This window comes from Heloderma suspectum, chromosome 3 (genome assembly GCF_057233095.1).
Source record: "Heloderma suspectum isolate Gila_16-S chromosome 3, 16-S_ref, whole genome shotgun sequence".
Lineage (NCBI taxonomy): Eukaryota > Metazoa > Chordata > Lepidosauria > Squamata > Helodermatidae > Heloderma > Heloderma suspectum.
In genome coordinates, this window is record NC_139460.1 from 141,427,248 (window position 1) to 141,447,432 (window position 20,185).

General features: G+C 43.2%; 1 protein-coding gene across 2 annotated transcripts in view; it reads left to right on the top strand.

Moving 5' to 3' along the window:
• Positions 1 to 4,586: 4,586 nt before the first annotated feature.
• Positions 4,587 to 20,185, top strand: part of NDFIP2 (Nedd4 family interacting protein 2) — a 43,340-nt gene continuing 27,741 nt past the window's right edge. For both annotated transcript variants that reach the window (XM_084844727.1, XM_084844726.1), the window contains exon 1: positions 4,587 to 4,760. In XM_084844727.1, the coding sequence (XP_084700853.1) occupies positions 4,713 to 4,760 (48 nt within the window). In that variant the 5' untranslated portion in view covers positions 4,587 to 4,712. The remainder of the gene's footprint in view (positions 4,761 to 20,185) is intronic.

Genomic DNA, 20,185 nt, shown 5'->3' on the forward strand with positions numbered 1-20,185 from the left:
AGAGGATTGGGCTGCACATTTGCCAATCTCTTCCTATCACAGGAGTTTCTGCAGGCTGGAAATAGAAAGACGAATGATTAATGTGACTTATTTCACAACAGAGTCTCACTTAATAGACTTCTGCAGCTCCAGTACATCCAGCTTTGTTCAGTTTTCTCTGTGCATGTGCTTGTCTATAACACCCTTCTCCAAACTGGTGCCGTCCAGATGTTTTGGACTACAACTCCCAGCATTTCTGATCATAGGCTGGGGCTGATGGGAGTTAAAGTCCCAAAAGTCTGGAGGGCTCCAGGTTGGGAAGGGCTGGTCTATGAAGTTTATGTTTGCTAATGCCCTGGGCATCAGGCATTATCATCACTAAGGGTTACTGGTGTCCCTGCAGGTTTTGTTTGCTTTTGCTTTGCACTGTGATGTGTGGTTTGTCTCACTTACTTGAGTTATCTGGAGGTCCTTGTTCTGGAGTCACCTTTCTTCAGCAAACCTACTCTCTGCAGGTAGCATACTGTGGTCTGGATAATTTAGGCTGGTTGCAATGGGGTAGCAGAAGCATGTAGGGCTGCTGCCTGCTCCTGTGCTGTTAACACAGACAAATTTAGCTAGTCTCTCCCACCCCCCACCCCTCCCCATTACCTTTATCTCTCTGCCTGCTTTAATTTCAGCATGCCAAGCTGCTGTTAAATATACAAGAGTAGGACCAGGTCGTGGGAAAATAGTGTCAGCCTTGGAGTTAAGGTAATTGGCCTCTGGAACCTTCAAATGTGTTGATTTGATGGAACAGGGGAAGTTGCCTTATACCAAGCCATACCATTGGTCCATCCAGTGCAGGATTGCTTACACCAGCCCCCCTTCCATGCTGGTGCCCTCCAGATGTTTGGACTACAACTCCCAGTATCCCTGACCATTGGCCATGCTGACTGAGGTTGTTGGGAGTCGAAGTCCAAAACATCTGGAGGGCACCAGGTTGGGGAAGACTGCTCTACACTTGCTTGTAGCAGCTCTCCAGGATTTCAGAAAGGGGTCTTTCCTAATCCTACGCATGCCAGAAATTGAGTCTGGGTCCTTCTGTGTGCAAAGCTGTACCACTGAACAACAGCCCTTCCCATAAAGAATGTCACAGCTGATCTGCTGAAGCTTGTCCATTCGGATATTTCCATGTACCCAATACACAACTGGAAAAATCATCCACATTTGTGTGAGAATTGGATGCCTTATTGGTGGCCTCATACAATTATCTATTGAAAATAATCATTTTAAAGCTTCTCTCTCCTGCTTAAATTTTTCACAGCTATCAATTATAGATAATTCAAAGGGATTACTCTAGTTTTCTACCACCCAACCCCCTTTCAGCCCGGATCAGTTATCAATATAGAATTGACTTCTCATATCTTGAGTCTTATGACTCAGATATCACAGACTTCCAGCAGCTTACCATGATTGCAAACAACTGGAGGAAACAGCATGGCCTACATTATAAAATAAGAACTAAATGAATGTACTTGGTGGCCGTGAACAAAGCAAAAGTGTAGGACAGTGGAGTGGGTGGCAATAAAACTTTTCTCTTAGAGGTGATCTCACTTAATTTTCCATCACCTCCTACCTTGTGTAAGTGGTTATAAAAGGGAAGCTGCCTGTATGAGTCAAGACCTCTGTAGCTATGGTAAACAAGAACTCCTGTTGTGTGATGCCAGAGAGAATTAGGTCCACTGACCCCATAGATGTGAGAGGATTGTGGCTGGCTGGATATAAACAACTACCAATTCCGAAGCATAACAGTATTGTTTCTGAGTCTATGCTCTAACATAGGCAACCAGAATTAGAAAACTCCCCACAACTTTACATCTGCAGAGTAACTGATCAATTCATACAGCAGTCTCAAGCCTTACTTTGTTCTAACAGCCCCATGTGACCTTAGGACATGACCACAAATTACATGTTATTGGCTAAGGCTCTATGACTACATAAACATTTTATCAAACTCTTAAAGTAAAAGTGAAGAGCTTTGTGCCCAAATTCAAAATGATCCTAGTTATTCAGGACACATCTATATAAGAATATGGTAGTGTAAAGCTTGTTCCTTGAGATGTACCAGACTCATTTTTGTTTTAAACTGAAGCCTGAGCAGTGTAGACATCCAGAAAATTTTGAAAATTTGGAAAAGTTCAACGTTGAGTTTTAATAGCAATTAATTTCCTCTGTGCCAAACAGGCAGGGCAGCCCCTCCAGCAGCAGGATGATGGACAGCCCTGCTTGGCCAATCAGTGTGGTGAGAGGGCGGGCCCTGGGAGGGGACCCCAAGTGGACAGGGAATACTGATTGACTCTTGGGGGAAGGCGAGATGGAAAACCAGGAGGAAAGGGGAATGGAACAGAGCAGAGGTTAGCAACCTGGTACCCTCCAGATGTTTGGGACTACAACTCCCACAGTCCCTGACCATTTATCATGGTGATTAGGGCATATGGGGGTTGTAATCCACAACATCTGGTGGTACCAGGTGGCCTACCCCTAGAATATTCTGGAAGAGCATACTAACTGGAACAGTGAACAGAAGTCCCCTACACTGCAACATTTTGTTACACCTGCCCCTTGTTAGATTTTGTATTCATTTGTGCTCTGCACAAATTTATCTATGACACACCTAACACTGACTGATTTCACACAATATGACAACCCACACTCAAGTATGGGTTGAGTGTGGGCTGTCGTTGAACCATGGGTTGTTGTGTTATGTGAACCCAGCCACACTAACAAATCATGGTTTGTTAACCATCAACAACTCACAGTTCACAATCCAACAACAAACCATGGGTTCTCTTCATGGGTTATTCATGGTTAGCAAACCATGGTTTGTTAGCAAGGCTGGGTTCACGCAACACAACGACCCACGTTTCATCAACAGCCTACACTCAACCCATATTCAACCTTGAGCGTGGGTTGTGATGTTTTGTGAACCCAGCCACTATCTCCTCTACTGCATGGCCTTACTTTGTAAAAAGGCTCCTATATGATGCCAACTATATACATCTGATGGTGGGTTCTGGCCCAAGGAAGCTCATGCAGCAATATACCGTTAGAATTTGAGGTGCCACAGCAGTCTTTGGTGGTTGTGCTACAAGGTGATAGTGATCTTGAAAAAACCCATTAGAGGGAAATATTTTGTGGGCAGAGCTGCCGAGTCAGTCAGATGGATAGTTTGAAGCACTACCACTATTGGAGGGAGGGCAGTAGCTGCCACTGCTTTTTCCATAAAAACAAACGTACACCTGAATGCTTTCTAATTTTAAAAGAAGTGCTCATGTCTTAAATCAGAATATCAGAAATTAAAATTCCCAATTTAATTCTGGAGGGAGCAATCCTATGGCCACTAGACAGCAGCTAGACGGCCACAGGATATACTGTTTTCCGGGAACTGACCTCGAAGCCTGTGCTCCGAGGTCAGTTCCCGGAGAACCAACCTCCCTGCACTTCCGCGCTGCCTTGGAGGCAGCACGGAACAGCTGCATCCTCCGTGCTCACAAGAGAAGCGCAGAGTGGCTGGAAAGGGGCACAGCTGGGGGTGTTCCGGGGCAGGGACAGCGTAGCCGCCTGTATGACACATCCTATGTATCATACAGCAGCCTCCTTCCCTGCTTAGTGCTCCCGAAAAAGCAGGTCAGGAGAAGCACAGAGGGAACAATCCCCTCTGTGCTTCTCCTGCCCTGCTTTAGATAGGTGGTCACCTCCGAGTTCAGAGGCGGCCGCCTCTCTAGATAGCATTGCTCCCTAAGTGGTGTAAATCAGTGCTTCAGGTGGAGCAATGCATCTACTGACCCCGCTGTCCCTGGCCTTGAGGCTCAATGAGGCAGCTTTCCAGGAGATACTACCAAGTGTCTTTTGATCTTCATGGGTTGCTCAAAGGCCTGGCCCACATATGCAGCAAAATCAGAGAGTAGAATAGACTATTTCACCTGAGGTGGAGGATTTTGATCCCACCCTTCCTCTAAGGAGCTCAGGAGCATAGATCCTCCCACCTCTCATTTCATCATCACAAGAACCCTGTGAAGTACATTAGGCTGAAAGACAGTGACCAGTCATATTTGAACCCAGGTCTCCCCAGTACTGGGGCTCTAAGGCAGCTTTCCCCAACCGGGTGCCCGCCAAACGTTTTGGACCACAACTCCCAGCACTCCTGAACATTGGCTATGCTGGCTGGGGCTGATGGGGACTGAAGTCCAAAGCGTCTGGCGCGCGCAATATTGGGAACGGGGAGGGGATTGAGAACGCTTTGCTCTCTTGTTCTTCTTCTGTTAAAAAAAAAAAAAAAGAAGAACAGTGGTTTGTATCATCCTGCCAGGGGATTTTTACTCCCCCGTCGGGTACAGACGTGTGGGAAGTACACTGCGTGCGTGCGTGTGGTGGTGGTGGTGGTGCTGCGGCGTCGGCATCCTCCCAGAGCCAGCCCCGCCTCAGACTCTTCGCTCAGCCGCTTCTCCTGACGTTCGCCCGTCTGCCTGAAGGAGGGCTCGGCCGGCCGGAGAGGCGAGCGAGCGCCCGGGGCGGTCTCGGAAAAGGCGGCCGTGAAGGGGAGGAGCCGCCGCGGCTTCCTGGGCGAGTGAGGAAGAAAGGGAAGAAGGCGTGAGAGGGGAAGGAGCTGCCGCGGCGAAGGCAGCGAGAAACGCGCCGAGCTGAGGGGCGGCGGCGAGGCTGCCAGGCCGGAGTCGGCCGCTGTCGCCGAGATGGAGCATCACCACCACCACCAGCAGCCTGCCAGCCGGTACCAAATGGTGAGCGGCGCTGTTCGCCCCGCGGGCGGGACGGACGGGGCTGAGTCAGGGCGGCGCGGGCCTGGCCTCCTGCAGCAGCCGAGGCCCTGCCCCTGGCGGGCTGGGGGACGGAGGAGGGGAGAGTGCGGGCGGGACCTCTCGCCCCGGTGCCGTGTGGGGACGGGGTTCCCCGCAGCGATTCTAGCGCGTAAAGGCCTCTGGCGCAAATGGAGAGCGCTGGGCTTAAGGCTTTATATAACAATGAACAGAGGCGAAAAAGAAGAGGAGGAAGTGGTTGGTGGGCCATTCGCGTCTGCAGTCCCTTCCGCCGAGGCTCGGGACTGCTCAATCTCAGCAATCCGGATTCTTCTCATGTGGACACACTGCATCACTCCCCCCCCCCCCCCCGTATTCCTTCTTGTTTTCTTGCTTTCTGCCTTTCCTTTTCAGTCGTGGGGGAAGGTAGACAGTGGGGCTGCGGTCTTATGTCCACCTTCTTGGGACTAAACACCACGGAACAGGGCCAGATAGTTCCGAATATGCAGACATGTATAAGATTGCACTGTAGGGCAGCGATCTTAGGCACGCTGCTTCGGAGTCAGCCACAGTGGACATAATATAACCAACCATAGGGCCGGGGTTGTAGGATTGTCTGTCGATTAAATACTTTTCAGTCGGTTAAGTACATGATTTTAAACAGATATTTGCAGAACGAATCAACTAATGTAAATCCAGTAATTACCAATAGCTCCATATGGGTGCCTTTTTTTTTTTTTACCTGATGTTGGTGGGTTTGAGATTCAGTAAGCAGGAGAGGGCTCTTTGTTAAAACAGATTAGCTTGCTTAGTTTCGTTTTCATTTCCTGTTAGAGTACTGCACCAAGTAGCCCTAAATATAAACAAGTCTATAGTAATTTGAAGGTCCACTCATTAAATTTGGCTCTACCAGTTCCTATAATTAAGAGTTAATATACTGATTGTCAATTAAAGCATGAACCCAGTGAATAACCCTCAATTTTTGGGAGCATCCCTTACTCTTAATGGCTTGTCATTCCATTTCAGAGCATCCAAGACCTATATTGCTTGGTAACACTGAAAATACCACAGCTGCACAGTGTCTTTGTCTCCTCTTAAAAACAAAGGAAAAAAAGAAAGAAATCCAGTAAGCCTAATGCTAGCTGGGATTTCTGAATTGAAAAACAGATTTTGCAATGGTGATGCGTGGCCAGAAGTAAGGAAAACATATAATACATATTTCTGGTGTGATGTAGACAGTTGCTTGAAAGGCAAAAAGGGCATTTCCCCCATCATTTCTTCTTGAGAAAGATCTGTGGCAAATAGATTCTTACCTTGCTTATCACAAAAGCTCTATGCTGGGTAACAGAGTGCCCACTTTTTGCCCTCTTCCTGGACAAAACATGTCTAATTAGCCTATTCCTTGGATCCTTAAACTGCTAGGATGAGAGGTCCATTTAATTATTTTTAATAATATTTCTGTGCAGACAGCCAGACTTGGTATGTATTCTGGAGCTTACTGTCCTATAAAATGCTGTACCCTGAAATAAGGAATATATTTGTATATGGTGGAGGAGCACATATTCTAGAATAAGGGATATTCCATGTGTTGCTGCCTTTCTTTTCATCACTTTACTCTGATTTTACTGTGTGCATGTTTGTTGTAAGCCATTTTGAAAGCTTCTTGAAGCTATAAAGCAGGATATACATTTTTAACCAGAATTACCTTAAAAGCCTTCTGTCAGCAGTTATTTTGAACTTCATTATTTTAAAAATATTTTTCTGCTTTTTGAATACATCTGTGTGGCCTGGGAGTATGACTGTATACAAAATATATTTCAAAAAGGACTTCTTTAATACATGTGGACACTTACAGTGTATATTAACACGTGCTTTAAGCAGGCCCTGTGCTTACATAAATAGCTTTAGAATCTGAGTTTCTCTCACCCCTTGTTCCATTTTATGAATGGAAAGAGTAAATCCCAATGGTTGTTGGGATGTTTCTTTTCACCCCCAACGTACCTCTTCTGTGAGCAGATAATAGCATTTGTTTGTGCTGGGAAAGTAGAGGTGGTGATTTCCTGATTCAGCTGGGTGCAAGTATAGTTACATCACAGGTGCCTCGAAGGATTGGTTGCTTACAGAACTTAAAGAAATAACCACATAGCACTTCCCTTGTTCCTGGCTCGCCTTATCAACTGGCTATGTTCTAGGTACTAATGCTTAAAGTTTATGCTTTCACCCTTATTGCTTCTGCTTGTTTCTTTTTGTTTATGGTGGGTAGAAAGGAAGGGGGTTGATATATTTATCTTTTTCCCAAAAGAACTTTGCCAGAATTCTAATTAGGTAGGAGTTCAGGATTAAAACAAATAAACGGGGGCGGGGGGACACACACATTGGTTAATAATCAAAACTTTTGTAGGCAATGGAGAAAGAGGGTGTGAGAATTTCCAGCGCTCCGGTCCCAAAGACAAACTCCTGGTTTCCAACGCATCACTGAGGAAGTGTCCCCCTTCTACCCCGTTCACTTTAGAATAGGTAATACTAACATTTCAATCTTATTTCTCTCTTTAACTTGCTGAGAGGCAGAAAAGTTAAGAGGGAGGCATAAGATTGAAATGCTACCTATATACCCATGGGCCAAGCTATTTACACTGTGGTTCCTACCTCCAATCCAGTTAGGCACCACACATACCTATCTCACTCCTACTGCCCTCCTGTCTACTTAGTTAGTACCAGCCTCTCCTCCCTCATTCTTCCAAAACACCAGCATATTCCCTGTCTTCCTCTTGCTCTTCTACTTCCACCCCTAATGCTTTCTATGGAATTAATCAAATAGCTACTGGTCCCATTCAAATGCAGTACATGTCCTTTTTATATTTCTATAAGAATCAGGATATTCAATTACTGAAATATCTGGCTGATTGTCTACTACTTTTTCTTCAGCGGGGCACCCCAATTCCTCTTGTAACACACCATGATTCTAGGCTAGAGACCCAAACACATAAGAGAGCAAGCAACATACACACACTTTTCTTATGCTAAACAGTACTTTAAAAACCACTTGGAAATGTATAATTTCCTACCATCTATAATAAATTGTAGTATTTACATGCTTTCGAACTGTGGTGCTGGAGAAGACTCTTACGAGTCCCCTGGACTGCAAGGAGGTCAAATCAGTCCATCCTAAAGGAAATCAACCCTGAGTGCTCATTGGAAGGACAGATAATGAAGCTGAAGCTCCAATATTTTGGCCACCTAATGCGAAGAGAAAACTCCCTGGAAAAGACCCTGATGCTGGGAAAGACTGAAGGCAAAAGGAGAAGGGGACGGCAGAGGATGAGATGGCTAGATAGCATCACGGATGCAATGAATATGAACTTGAGCACGCTCCGGGAGAGAGCGCAGGACAGGAAGGCCTGGCGTACTATGGTCCATGGGGTCACGAAGAGTCGGACACGACTGAACAACAACAACAACAGTTTACATGGCAGTCTTACATATATCCCATAAAGATAACTCTATGAAACTATAACCTTCCCACTATCCAAGAGTTGTAAATCACTGGCTCGAAACTCAGCTACAGATATACCAGCTGTGTCCTAGCAAGCTCATATCTCTCCACTTCAGCTCCTTGGCTTCAATATATTAATAAATAATGTTGGCCTCCCTTACAGGGTGGCTGTAAGGATTACTGCATCGGCATTAATTAGCATTTCACATGCACTAACTATTATAGATTATAAATATGGCAGTATAACTCTTTATACTGTAGTGGGTTTTTCTTGAAATGTTGCCTTACTACTGCTGTATGGACTTCTCCAAGTGTCTTCATTCCAAATAGCCTAATAATTTCCCCACTTTCTGCAGCTTCGTCTTAAAGTTTCCCATAAATGTATTGGAGAGATGAGGCAACTGCTACGGTAGTGATCTATGTTAATCTTGGGAATAAATTAGCGAATTATCTGTTTATAAAACAAGAAGAAAATCCAGAATACAATGTTCTATTTTCTCTCCAACCTCCTGTATATAACAAAAAGAAAGAACTATAAGAGAGGATGTTGTTTCCATACACCAGTGCTTCAAAACAGAACTTTCTTCTCAAAAGTGGAAAGTCATACAGCTGAGTCCACTGTCATATTTGTAGTCCCATTCATGTGAAATAGTCCCTTTCATGTAAAATGCCATGTAACACTCTGGAATCGTGGCCTATAGCTAAAGTCCATGGTATGATCTATAGCCAACAAACTCTCCAGGCTGATTATTTGAAGTGAGTGGGCTGAGCTGATAAAAATGTCTTTTGCCACAGTAGTGTTCATTACTATGTCAGAAACTGACAGATTTACATGTTTTCAAAAATATCCCCACCACCACCACCCCGCCTTCTGGATATAGGCAATTACAAGTGGAGGAACATCAGCATTCAGTAGGAATTGTCAACTGTCTCTCACTTTCCTCTGTTTATAGTGACAAAATCACTTATTTGTTCCTTTTGCAATAGTGTTTAACCTGTGTTCTGGGGAGTCCTATGATTCCTTGGAAGTCTATTGGGGATTCGTAATGATAAGATATAATGGAGGACAAGCTTCTCTATAAAATAGAGCTAGGCCATGGTGAGGCCCCACAGGAGTGGCCAAGTGCCCAGCGTGTGTGCATTTGACCTGGGGTGGGCCAACTTTAGTTTTCATAGTCTACTTTTCTTTTTGTACTAGAATCGTTTTGGTCCCCCAATGTGTGTTACATTTACAAAGCAAGAGTCCACACTCAGGCATAAATAATCTCTGATGAAGTTATCCAAGGACTACATTGCTGCATCTCCTCTCTCACCATCTAGTGTGGGGATTCTTGCAATCAGATATTGGCCAGGATTCTATGGGTGGACCATGATCTACTTTCCATCCACTCCTGTCGTAAAGCTTTCCACAGAATTCCCTGCAACATACAAATGTTTCTCAGCAAAGAAGTCAGTAAGGAATGGATTCTTTGGAAGTAGGTGGTTTGGAAACCATGGCCGTATTTGCTCTTTCTATCTGCACTCGTTCACACGTACATCACTTCCTCTCATTTATGACATGTGGCCAGACAGGAAAAACAACATATAACATAACACTTAAGATTGCTGCTGTCCATGGCATCATCTGTGAAATGTAAATGTTACCCAAACAGTTTGGCTAACGTTCCCATCTCGTTCCCAGCTTTCTTTATCTTGCAGAAGCATGCTGTCAAAAGGTCAGCATCTTTTGCTATTTTTTTTTTGTCAGTAAAAATTGTTCAGATTACTGGAACATTATGAGTATTAATCTAGAATGTAAAAACAAAGACATGTCTAGCTCTTGTAAACTGCTAAATCATGCAGGCACTGCTGTTGATTTTATCAGCTGCTCCTTAATGTTTCTGTGTGGTTAGAAAAATCCCAAGGGCTGGTTGTGTAGAAATTGGAAATACAATTTTCTGCCTTGCATAGGTCTGGTATTTAAAAACTGATACTGACGTAACTAAAGGGAGTGGAATTGACTCCAAAAAGAAGAAATGGGGAGAGCAATCCTATGGACCCTAGACAGAGACTGTGCTCCTACCTCGGATCCAGAAATCTGAGCTATCCCCAGCTCTCCCCAGTCTCCTTCTCTCCCCCTCCGCAGAGCTCTAGCTAGTCAGGCAAAAACACCCATCTAACCAAAATGCAGAGTGGGAGGAACGTGGAGGCGATGATCGGCTCTGTGCTTCTCCCACTCTGCATAGGATGCTGGTCAGCCTCTGAGTTCAGAGGCTGACGGGTATCCAGATAGGATTGTGCCCTAAGCCGTTTAAAACAATTTTTAAAGCAAGTTTCAACAACAAAAAAGTGTTTGTTTATTATAAAAAGAAAATTAAAAACAAGAAAGTTGTTTATTTATCTATTACATTTCTTTACTGTCCATTAGCCAAAGCTCTCTGGGGGGTTTACAAGACAAAACTTAAAGCCATAAAATACAACGAAATGTAATATAAAAACCATAGGTTTAACACAATAAAACCAAAGTAAACACCAAGATAAAAGCCAGCAGCAGTGCAAAGATCTAAAATGCACTAACACCATTTTTAAAACAGGAGGACTAAAATGTTGTTTCAGAGCAGATGTCACATAGAGTGTAGCTAGTACTCAAGCACTTAAAAGTCTATGGTAAGTTCCTATTCTTTACAGTTCAAAGTTGCTTTTTCATGTGTTGTCCTCAATATTCTTGATCTCCAGTTATTGAAAATAAACTGCATGTAGGTAGACTTTTGAGATTCTACATCTCTTTCAGAATCACTGTATTTAACAGCCAGTGATAGAATGAGAAATGTGGCAGTTCTGTCACAGAATACAATCTGCACAAACCACACTGATATACAAGATTGAGCCTAAGGGGGCTCAATCTTTTGCATATGCTCCATGAGTACACAGGCAAAATGCTCGTGGGTGATGCCATCATCTCTCCCTTGCCCTCTAAACTTACCTGGAGAAGTGGGAGACAAAGATGACAGGCGCTCCAGCTCTTTGGCAGAGCATCGTTCAGGAAAGGAAGAAATTGAAGTGAATCCTGTCACTTTCCCATTAGGGGTGCAGGGATGTGTAGGCTCAGTACTCGCCTTGGTGGGAAAGGACACTCTGCTTAGGAGCTGGAGTGCTTGCTGCTACCAGCTTCCCCTGCCCCAAATAAGTTTAGCGGCCCCTTTGGGGGAAGCATCGCCAAATGTTTAGGGGAAGCATCAGGCACTTGAGGCCATGTTTATAGCCTGCTTGAGCCACACTTACTTGTGAAAAATTGAATAGGGCATTTGTAAAAGTGAGTGCTCCTATTCAATTTCTTGTGAGTAGGTGTGGTTGAGCACTGCCTCCATTTAACTTCTCAAGAGATCCCTAATGACTGTGATGTCCCTAGTGACATGTAAACTATTCTCATCTATATTCATATTCAACTATCCTGATAATATTTTAACCTAACATATTCTGGATTGTTTAGAACCTAATTAACATAAAGATACCAGCTATTCCTGTCTATCGGAAAAATTATTTTAGGCAGGCAGTCGACTGTAGCCTACCTTCTGAGGGTAATGCTCTCTGTGCAGTTGCAGCTACGTTGCATGTGTACATTCATGCAGGCACACAGCTGTCTTGGCTTGTTTTTAAGAGGGGCATTTGCCTTTGTATCTAAGTGTCATACAGTCATATAGAACAGTGATTCTGAAATGATTTTTATGCAGACCACTGGGAAGTGCTTGGTGTCTTGGTGGACCAATTAAACTTTTTTTTGTTCTACAAAGCAAAGCACATATCTCATATTTTAATAACATCTTCAACACCAATATTACTGTCAAACCCAGTGCCATATTATAAAAATCACGAGCCCTAGGTCAAGCTTCTGAGAAGAGCCCCTTTAAATGGTAAATCTTTAGGGTAAAATTAGTAAACTGCACCAGTGCCGTATTATGAAGATCACTGACCCTAGCAGGCCATGGCCTTGTTTGATAATCTAACTTGGATCCAGACAGCCTTTATCTCTGTCGCTGGAAAAAAAACAAATCAAGTGCAGGGCCAAAGTAGAGATATTCTTGACCATTCTGCAACCTTTCTGTGGATCACCTGTGTGGACTTTGCTGACCACAGTTTAAGAATCTCTGATCTAGAAATCTGAAGTGCTTCTCCATTCCTAGTCTCTTACTTACCGCAAGTTGTTTGGCCAGAATATTGCACAGTTCCAAGTGATATCAATTCTTATTTATTTCCAGCTTTATTCTACTTTTTTTCTGCCCTGCCCTGCCCCTTACCAGCAACTTAACTGTAATGTTGCTTCCAGTCATAGCTTTAGTTGCAAAGTACTCTCATTCAGTTATCAGTGTTTCAGTTTTTGATTTGCTGGGTTTATTCTTTCTCTTAAAATTTGGCATTATACTAACCTACCTTAATTTCAGTTTGTCTTAATTGGTATCTGTAATATCAGAAGTAGAATATCCTCCTCTGTCTGTCAGCCTGAAGCCAGTGCTTAGTTGAATGTAGATTCCTTGTGCTCTACTCACACCAGACATGGTGTAATTTTCCACCTCTACCATTGTAGAAGAGATTGCAAATCAAACAGGAAACTGTGTGTGTGTAGGGAGGAGGGGTGTTATTGTATTATTTCTGTCCTTGTGTACTGCATTGAAGTTCCTTCTCAGGTAGTCTAGGAAACTGTATGGCTGAACTAATGTCAAATCTGGTGGCTGCAGTAGAATTTTGGGAATTTGTACTTTCTCTTTAAAAAGTATGTGTTCTCCCTTGGGGACAGCCTAACGATACCTCTATCTGGGGGGTATTCTCCATTACCCCTCAGTCCAGACTGTCTGTATTTATACATTACAAACTCAGGTGGATAGGCTTGGAGCCTCCCTTTAGTGTGGGAACCCACTGCACATTTGGAACAGAAGAACTGTAGAAGCTACTGGGGCTGAATTATTTGCGTAATATTTATATACTGCTTCCCGTTTTTTAAAATCCCAAAGTGGTTTACAACAAATTATAAAACAAGCATCATTATAAAAGCATGGCAATGTTAAGACAAGTTAATGTTGGGAAATGCCAGGGTGAACAAGTACGTTTTAATAATAGTTGAAAGCACATGATTGTTGGTGCCTGACATATCATAGAGGGGAGGTCATTCCTGAGGGTGGGTGCCACCACAGAGAAGGTCCATTACTGTGCTGCTGCCAGATGGGACTCAGCAGGGTATGGTATGGAGAACAAGGTCTCCCCTGATGGTGTAGTTGTCTAACAGGTCTATATAGGGGAAGACTATATTTTGGGTAAGCAGGTCCTAAGTTGTTTAGGGCTTTATATGTCCTAATATAGGACTGTGGAGGAAGCTCCATAATCGGTGCTGGTATCGAGAACGCCCTTTCTCGAGTTGCTGTATATCAAACTCCAGGCAAATGTGGCACCATCAAAAGTGCATCCCTAGTAGATCCTAATAGCTGGACAGTACATAAGGGAGAAGGCACTCCCTTCAGCATCCACAAATATTGGAGCACCCTCCCCTCTGCTAACAACACATTCACAACCGCCCTCCCAACACATTTCAAACCTCCCCTCATTTCCCCCTTTATAAAATAGTTGATGCCCATGAACCCCTGTACAGAAGGGGATCAAAGATAAATAAAACACACAGTTTCTACTGTGGGAAAGACCCAACCATGACTCTAGGCACCAACACCCCCTAACAATTATCATCTATCCACTTCTTCCCTCACACATACTATCATTAACTTGGTATGAGCTGTCTGCAGCTGCTAGCCAGACTCTCACCTTAATCTGATGACCCATTCCCTCCCACCTTGCTGGAGCTCTCAAGGTAGGAGAGGACAGAGAGCAGTTACTAGGGCAAAAGATGTCACACCCAGCAGTCTGGATCCATCTAGATTCTCCAGGATAACACACTCAATTTCTCTAATCTTATGATAACCACACTTCTCCCATTCTTGATATTACCAGTGATAAGTACTAATGTACCAATAGTGGCAACGGGTGTTTGTGCTAATGGTTTGTCGTTGGCACTGCTGCAGGGAGTAGATTGGTAGCAGCCTGCTTTAGATCTAATACTGTGTGCTGTGGCACCAGAGTGCAGGAGTGCAGGGTTTCTAGTGCCCAAAGGGACGCTTTCCTTTGGTGCAGGGGGCTTGCCCTGTACTCTGCTGGAGCAGCAGCCGCCATTAGTATTACTATTCCATAATCACTCCTAATATATTTCATAATTACTGTGCAAAGTTTTTTTTTAACAGGATGTGGGTGAATGAGATAGTGATAGTTGAAAAATGTGGTAAGAGTTGGTCCCTAGAGCAGCATCCTAAGGGCTGGCATGAAGGGCTGGAGTTTTTCCATGACAAGTACTGCAGAGCTTTACAGCTCACGCCCCCTCCCCTTAACGTAGGCGATCTCTGAGTGCACTGGAACAGCTACTGTAGAGGATAGGGTTAGCCTTCCTATCACCACAATAATATCCTGACGGTAATTCAGGTATTCCAATGAGCTCTGGTTAAAGGTGCAGGATTTGTGATTCTGGGGTTCAGAGCAGTTCTTTGTCATCTGGGGCCAGGCTGCAGCCATTGACAGCTATATTTGCAGAAAGCATTCTCCCACTGTGGGCCAAATGACATCAGGGGGTGTGGCCCTGGCCCTGATGTCACCCCCTTTTTTTCTTTTCTTTTTTCTTCATGCTGGAAGGAGGCAAGGATGCAGGGCGGCCTGGATGTTGGGACTTGCCTGCACAAGAGAGAGCAGCCGCTCTTCCTGCACTTGGGCGAGTTCCAGTGCTCCTCATCCACACTGAGACCTGAGATAGGAGTGGGGATGCAGGGTGGCCTGGCATTGGGACTTGTCCATGCCTGGGAGAGTGGCTGCTCTTCCCCAGTGCTCAGGCTACCCCACTTCCCCGCTGCTATCTCTGAATGGAAGTACATCACAGGTGATCCCCCCCCCCACTGTAATGAGAGCTGCAATCCTAAGCCTCATTGATGGGACATATTTCTTTGGAAACATAAGACTGCATAAGATACCAAGCAATGAGACTGTTCAGCATAGACAAATGCTACTTGAGAGAATCTTGACAAGTGTGTAGATGTACTTTGGGAGAACCTTGGCTTCAAAAGAGCAAGTTTTAACCTGTAAGACTGTCTGAAAATGTGTTGGCACTCAGAGTATGAAGCTGAGAAACAAGGGGGTTTACCAGACCAGAGGGAATGACCTGGATCTTCTATTGTTCTGCACTTCTCTCCTTTCTTCTTCTTCTTACCTCCTGTGATCCCTGTCGCTTCATGTGGGGTTTCTGGAAAACTGAATCAGAAAATGTTCTGCTTCCCTAAATTGATGGAGAATTTATTTAGAAGGTTTATTTAACTTATTTTTAGTTTCATTTACAAAATATATATCATACTATTTTCACACGCTGCATAAATATCTGAAAGATGTTTCCAATAGCCCAAAGTAGTTGAACTGAAATATCACTTACATTATTTTGATTTTAACGGCACAATCCCATGTATGGTTACTCAGAAGTAAATCCCATGGAACTCATGGGGCTTATTCCCCCATATTTAGGCTTAAAGGTAAAGAAATACAGTGAACTGTAAATGCAAAATATAACTGGACTCAGCTTGTTCAACATTTCTAGATTTTTCAAAAGCATGCTTAGTGGAAGCAATGTTGTCTTTATTTGAAACAGTACTGAATAGTGGTAATGTAAACCCTGATGAACTCCTATATATGCTTGTTATGGCTCAAGTGGAAAAAATGGAGGTATGTTATAGGTATATAAAAACGGTCATAAACAAGTGAAAATTACACTTCAAGATGCTACATCTCAGCCATTTCGTAATGGGTTTTTCTGAAACTTGAGCAGCTTAGAATACTCAGCAGGTAATAATCCATGCTAAATTTCCAGGAGCTGGGATAAATTGTCTTGATTTTTATAAGTAATGGAATGTTCAAGCTTTATAATATAGAATGCTCTTTGATTTTTCCATCTTACCTACCCAGGTGCTCCTATCACTATAATGTAAAAAGGATATTTATATTTAATGGCCATGATCCAGGAGCTGAGCACCAAAATCATTGCTGGGTCTTTTCAAGAGCTCTGTTTGAAATTCTTATGTTTGTAGGAAGGGATGGGACTGCATTAGAGAGAGAGAGTGATGGGAAGAAGGGCCATGCTATTGCTCTGCTGAAAGACAAGCTATATTTAGCTCCTCTCCCTGAACTGTTTTCTTTCAGCTGGTTCTAAGAACGAGGAACTTTAGGAACTGGTGCCTAAGTTTGCTTTTTCCCTCTTACGTCCCCATCTCTTTTTCTTTTGTATGGTGTCTTTTAGATTATAAGCCTGTGGACAGGAACAGTCTTGCCTTTATTGGTTTTGGGTGCTTCCTCTGTTTGGAAGCACCCTGTATGTAAGCTACACTTGGGAGACTTTGGGCTGAAGAGTGGTATAAAAATGCTTTAAATAGGGTAGAATAATTAGCATGTAGACCTGTTCCAAGTATTTGGAATATGGTAGGCTTAAAAAAGTATGTTATGGCTCCTTGCTTTCTATAGCTGAAGTGGAATTTGGTAATGCACATGGTTTCAGGTCAGTAACTAGGTCAGGGCAAATGGCCTAGTATAAACACCTAGTTTCTAACACAGAAACCTGAGTGATGGAAAAGAAAGGAATAGGAAAGCAGTAGTTTCTTTTCTCCTCCCCGCAATGCAGAAGGGATGTGCAGGACATACAAACGAGCAAGAGCAGGGAGAGAATTTTCTCATAACGTCCTGCCTGTTTTGTTGTCTTCCCCTTCCATGGTGGGGGATAAGACAGATCATGTGAGGTTGCTGTTAGGCAGTGAGCACCTCTCTCTCTCTCCTTTATTTTTTTCACCCATTCTCCTCCTCTTCTGGGTAAAGCAGCCTTGCTAATTAGGGGTGGGTGAACAAGCAATGTTTGAGATCGCTAGGATTCTCCAAACATTGTCTTGCTGCTCGTCTTGTGCCCAGTTTGAGTTTGTGAATGCTGCCTGCTTTGCGTGACTGGGAAACTTGTGCAAATTGATCAGCGATCGAATGGGAGATTTGTGCAAATCTAGCCGAATTTGTGCAGATCAAACTGGGAATTGGAAGTGAGACAAATGCGAGCACACGCTCAGCAGTTTGCAAATATGTTTGGTGGACACATGCTCATGCTCGTCTGGAACTTCAAACAGGGCATACACACATGTTTTGTGAGAAAAAATGAAATTCCCATACATCCCTATTGCTAATAGGTCTACAAAAGTCACTGGCTCACACACATTTTTACTAGCCTACCTGCCGACAACAATGACCTAAAAATCGCCAACTCTTTTCTACTTTGCAAATACTCTTCTGTTTAGTGACTGAAATGTGGATTTCCCAGAAGATTTAGGATAAATGCTTTGTATCTCAAACATTTTTTCCAATAACTAAAAGTAGTTGAACTGAAATAGACTGTTAGGGAAAATATAAATAAAATTTACTTTGTGTGGTTTAAATGATACATTCAAAGAATTTCAAAGTTGGAAATTATCTTTATTAGAATATTTGTAAATATTTCAAGATATGACAGTTTAATAGCAAACACTTCACCTACATATGATTATGTTTATTAATATTATTTTTAAAGGTACTGAAAACTGCTAGTGTACTAATATGACACACCTAAAGAGAAGGAGTTAATGTATAAAATAACCATGAAGGTGCTTCCTAGAAATAATCACCTGAAAAAAGGTGATTCTTTACTTTCAATTCTGAAACTGCCCTATTTGCTGGTGTTGTATCAGTTATGTTACTAATTAATGTTATGAAATGGCACCTTTTTATAAATGGATCATTTTCTGTGGAAAAATATAGTTGCACCTTACACCACTGCTTGGTTATCTGGAGACAATTCATGTTCTGCTCGGACAAGTGGCTGTTCTCCAGCCTGGAGTACAGTGTGGGAGATAAGGGTGGCAAAGCTGATTTTGTTGGCTGACGTTGTAATTTATCGTGCGCAGGATGTTATAACACAGGGGAGCATTCAAACACATGATTCTCTCATCTACTTTCTGAAGTGGTATAGTTTCCAGAGGATGTACCATGTGTGGTTTTTTTTTTTTAACATATGGGTTGGCCCTTAGATATTTCTGTTTAAGACAGAACTAGACATGATGATGTCTTCACATATGTGTTGCCACCAAACACCTGTAAAATGTAAATGGTCCCAAGTCTTTCTCAGGGCATTGTTCTTCTAGGTGGACATATTTCTGTTCTAGGAGCCTGGCTAGGAGACAAGTGGGGCCGGGAAGGAGTAAGTGATAGGTAGTAGAAAAATATAGTGCTCTTCAGTGCTTTTATGCTTGAAGACTACAAATATGTCAATTTCTGGCTTTAGGTACTGAAATCAGGGCCTTGTAGATGTCATGAAATAATAGGATGCTAAATACTGTAGTGTTGAATGCCAAAGGTTGTTAGAAGCCTGCCTAGTACAACCTGTTAATGTCACGGCTACGTAATACGCCAAATACACCAGAACTGCATTGAGTTTGGTTTTGCTCCTGATCATCAGATGTCTGTCGGGAAGAGTGTGCTTCACAGTTGTTCAGTTTAGATGATGTTCTGTGATATTTTTAAATAGCATGCTAGCAGCCTTGTAAGTAGACCCATAAAAGTTACTAACTTGTTGAGAGATTGCTAACCTGTATTTCCATGTTTGCTGCAGGGAAAAGTAAATTTCCTCCCCTGCAGCCAGCATGGAAATACAGGCTAGTAGCCTGTTAGCAGGTTGTTGTTAACTATAGACTGATCTATAGATCAGGAATCAGTTTCATATTTTCTAACCCTGCCCCCCTCACCATTTACTTTAGTTGGGGTACAGCTGTCACTAATGGGCTTTTAGAGAAACATACATACATACCTACAAAACTTAGTGGGATTGGGGGTTGTGAAAGTCCTCCTGTGTCATGTGACTCCTCTCTCTATTGTATGAGTAGTGTCAGAAGCCCTGAGTCTTGTGGCAACAGTCAACACTCCTTTTGCATGCCAGTGTTGCCACAGTTACTTGGAGGGGAGACACTGATGTGGGAATGCTGTGGTTTCCAAGAGAGAAATACTGGTTTTGGAGTGAGTGACAGGAATCTGAGCAGTGGCATTTTCAAGGGGAGTGGAGCTTCAAATAATGGGCTTTAGTAACAGATTTCTCAACCTGTTGCAAGAACAAGGGCAGGTCATGATTGTAGAAATGGTTTGAGATGTCCAGTGTGTTCTTTTTAATTGTGAAACATCCCAACTTACAAATAATGAAACATCTTTTTTAATATCATGAATAGGGAAGGGTTGGGGGAAAAGTTGTAACCATAATACTTTTGTCCTCAGTCATACACATACATTTGTGGGTTGGGGTGGGTGGTGGGTGGAATGGAAAGAAAGGGGGAGAGAAGAGAACCCTATTTATTTGATCAAGATTACATGCATGTGGTTGTTTGAAGGATCTGATCATTTTTGGCCAAATTGCATATTTTAGAATGCTCCTCATTCAAGCATTTTAGTAGAGATTTAATAGGCACAATATTCACCGGTCACTGAGGTCATCAGAGGGCATGTTCCTGGTGGTTCCACATGGACCTATGGCCCGGTTGGAGTCTACCAGGAAAAGAGCCTTCAGTGTGGTGGCCCTCTTCCTATGGAATTCCCTGCTTTTAAAGGTCAGGCAGGCGCCAACATTGTGTTCCTTCCGGAGCCTCCTGGAGACGTTATTTCAAGAGGCCTTCCTTGCATGACCATCCGTGGTTTGTTACATTCCACTTCATTCGGATTTGTCTTTTAAAAAAATGTTTTAACACTTTTAACTTGCTGTTTTAGTCTTTTACCATGTTGTTCACTGTTCCAAAATCTTCTGATGTGGAGAGGGTATATAAAT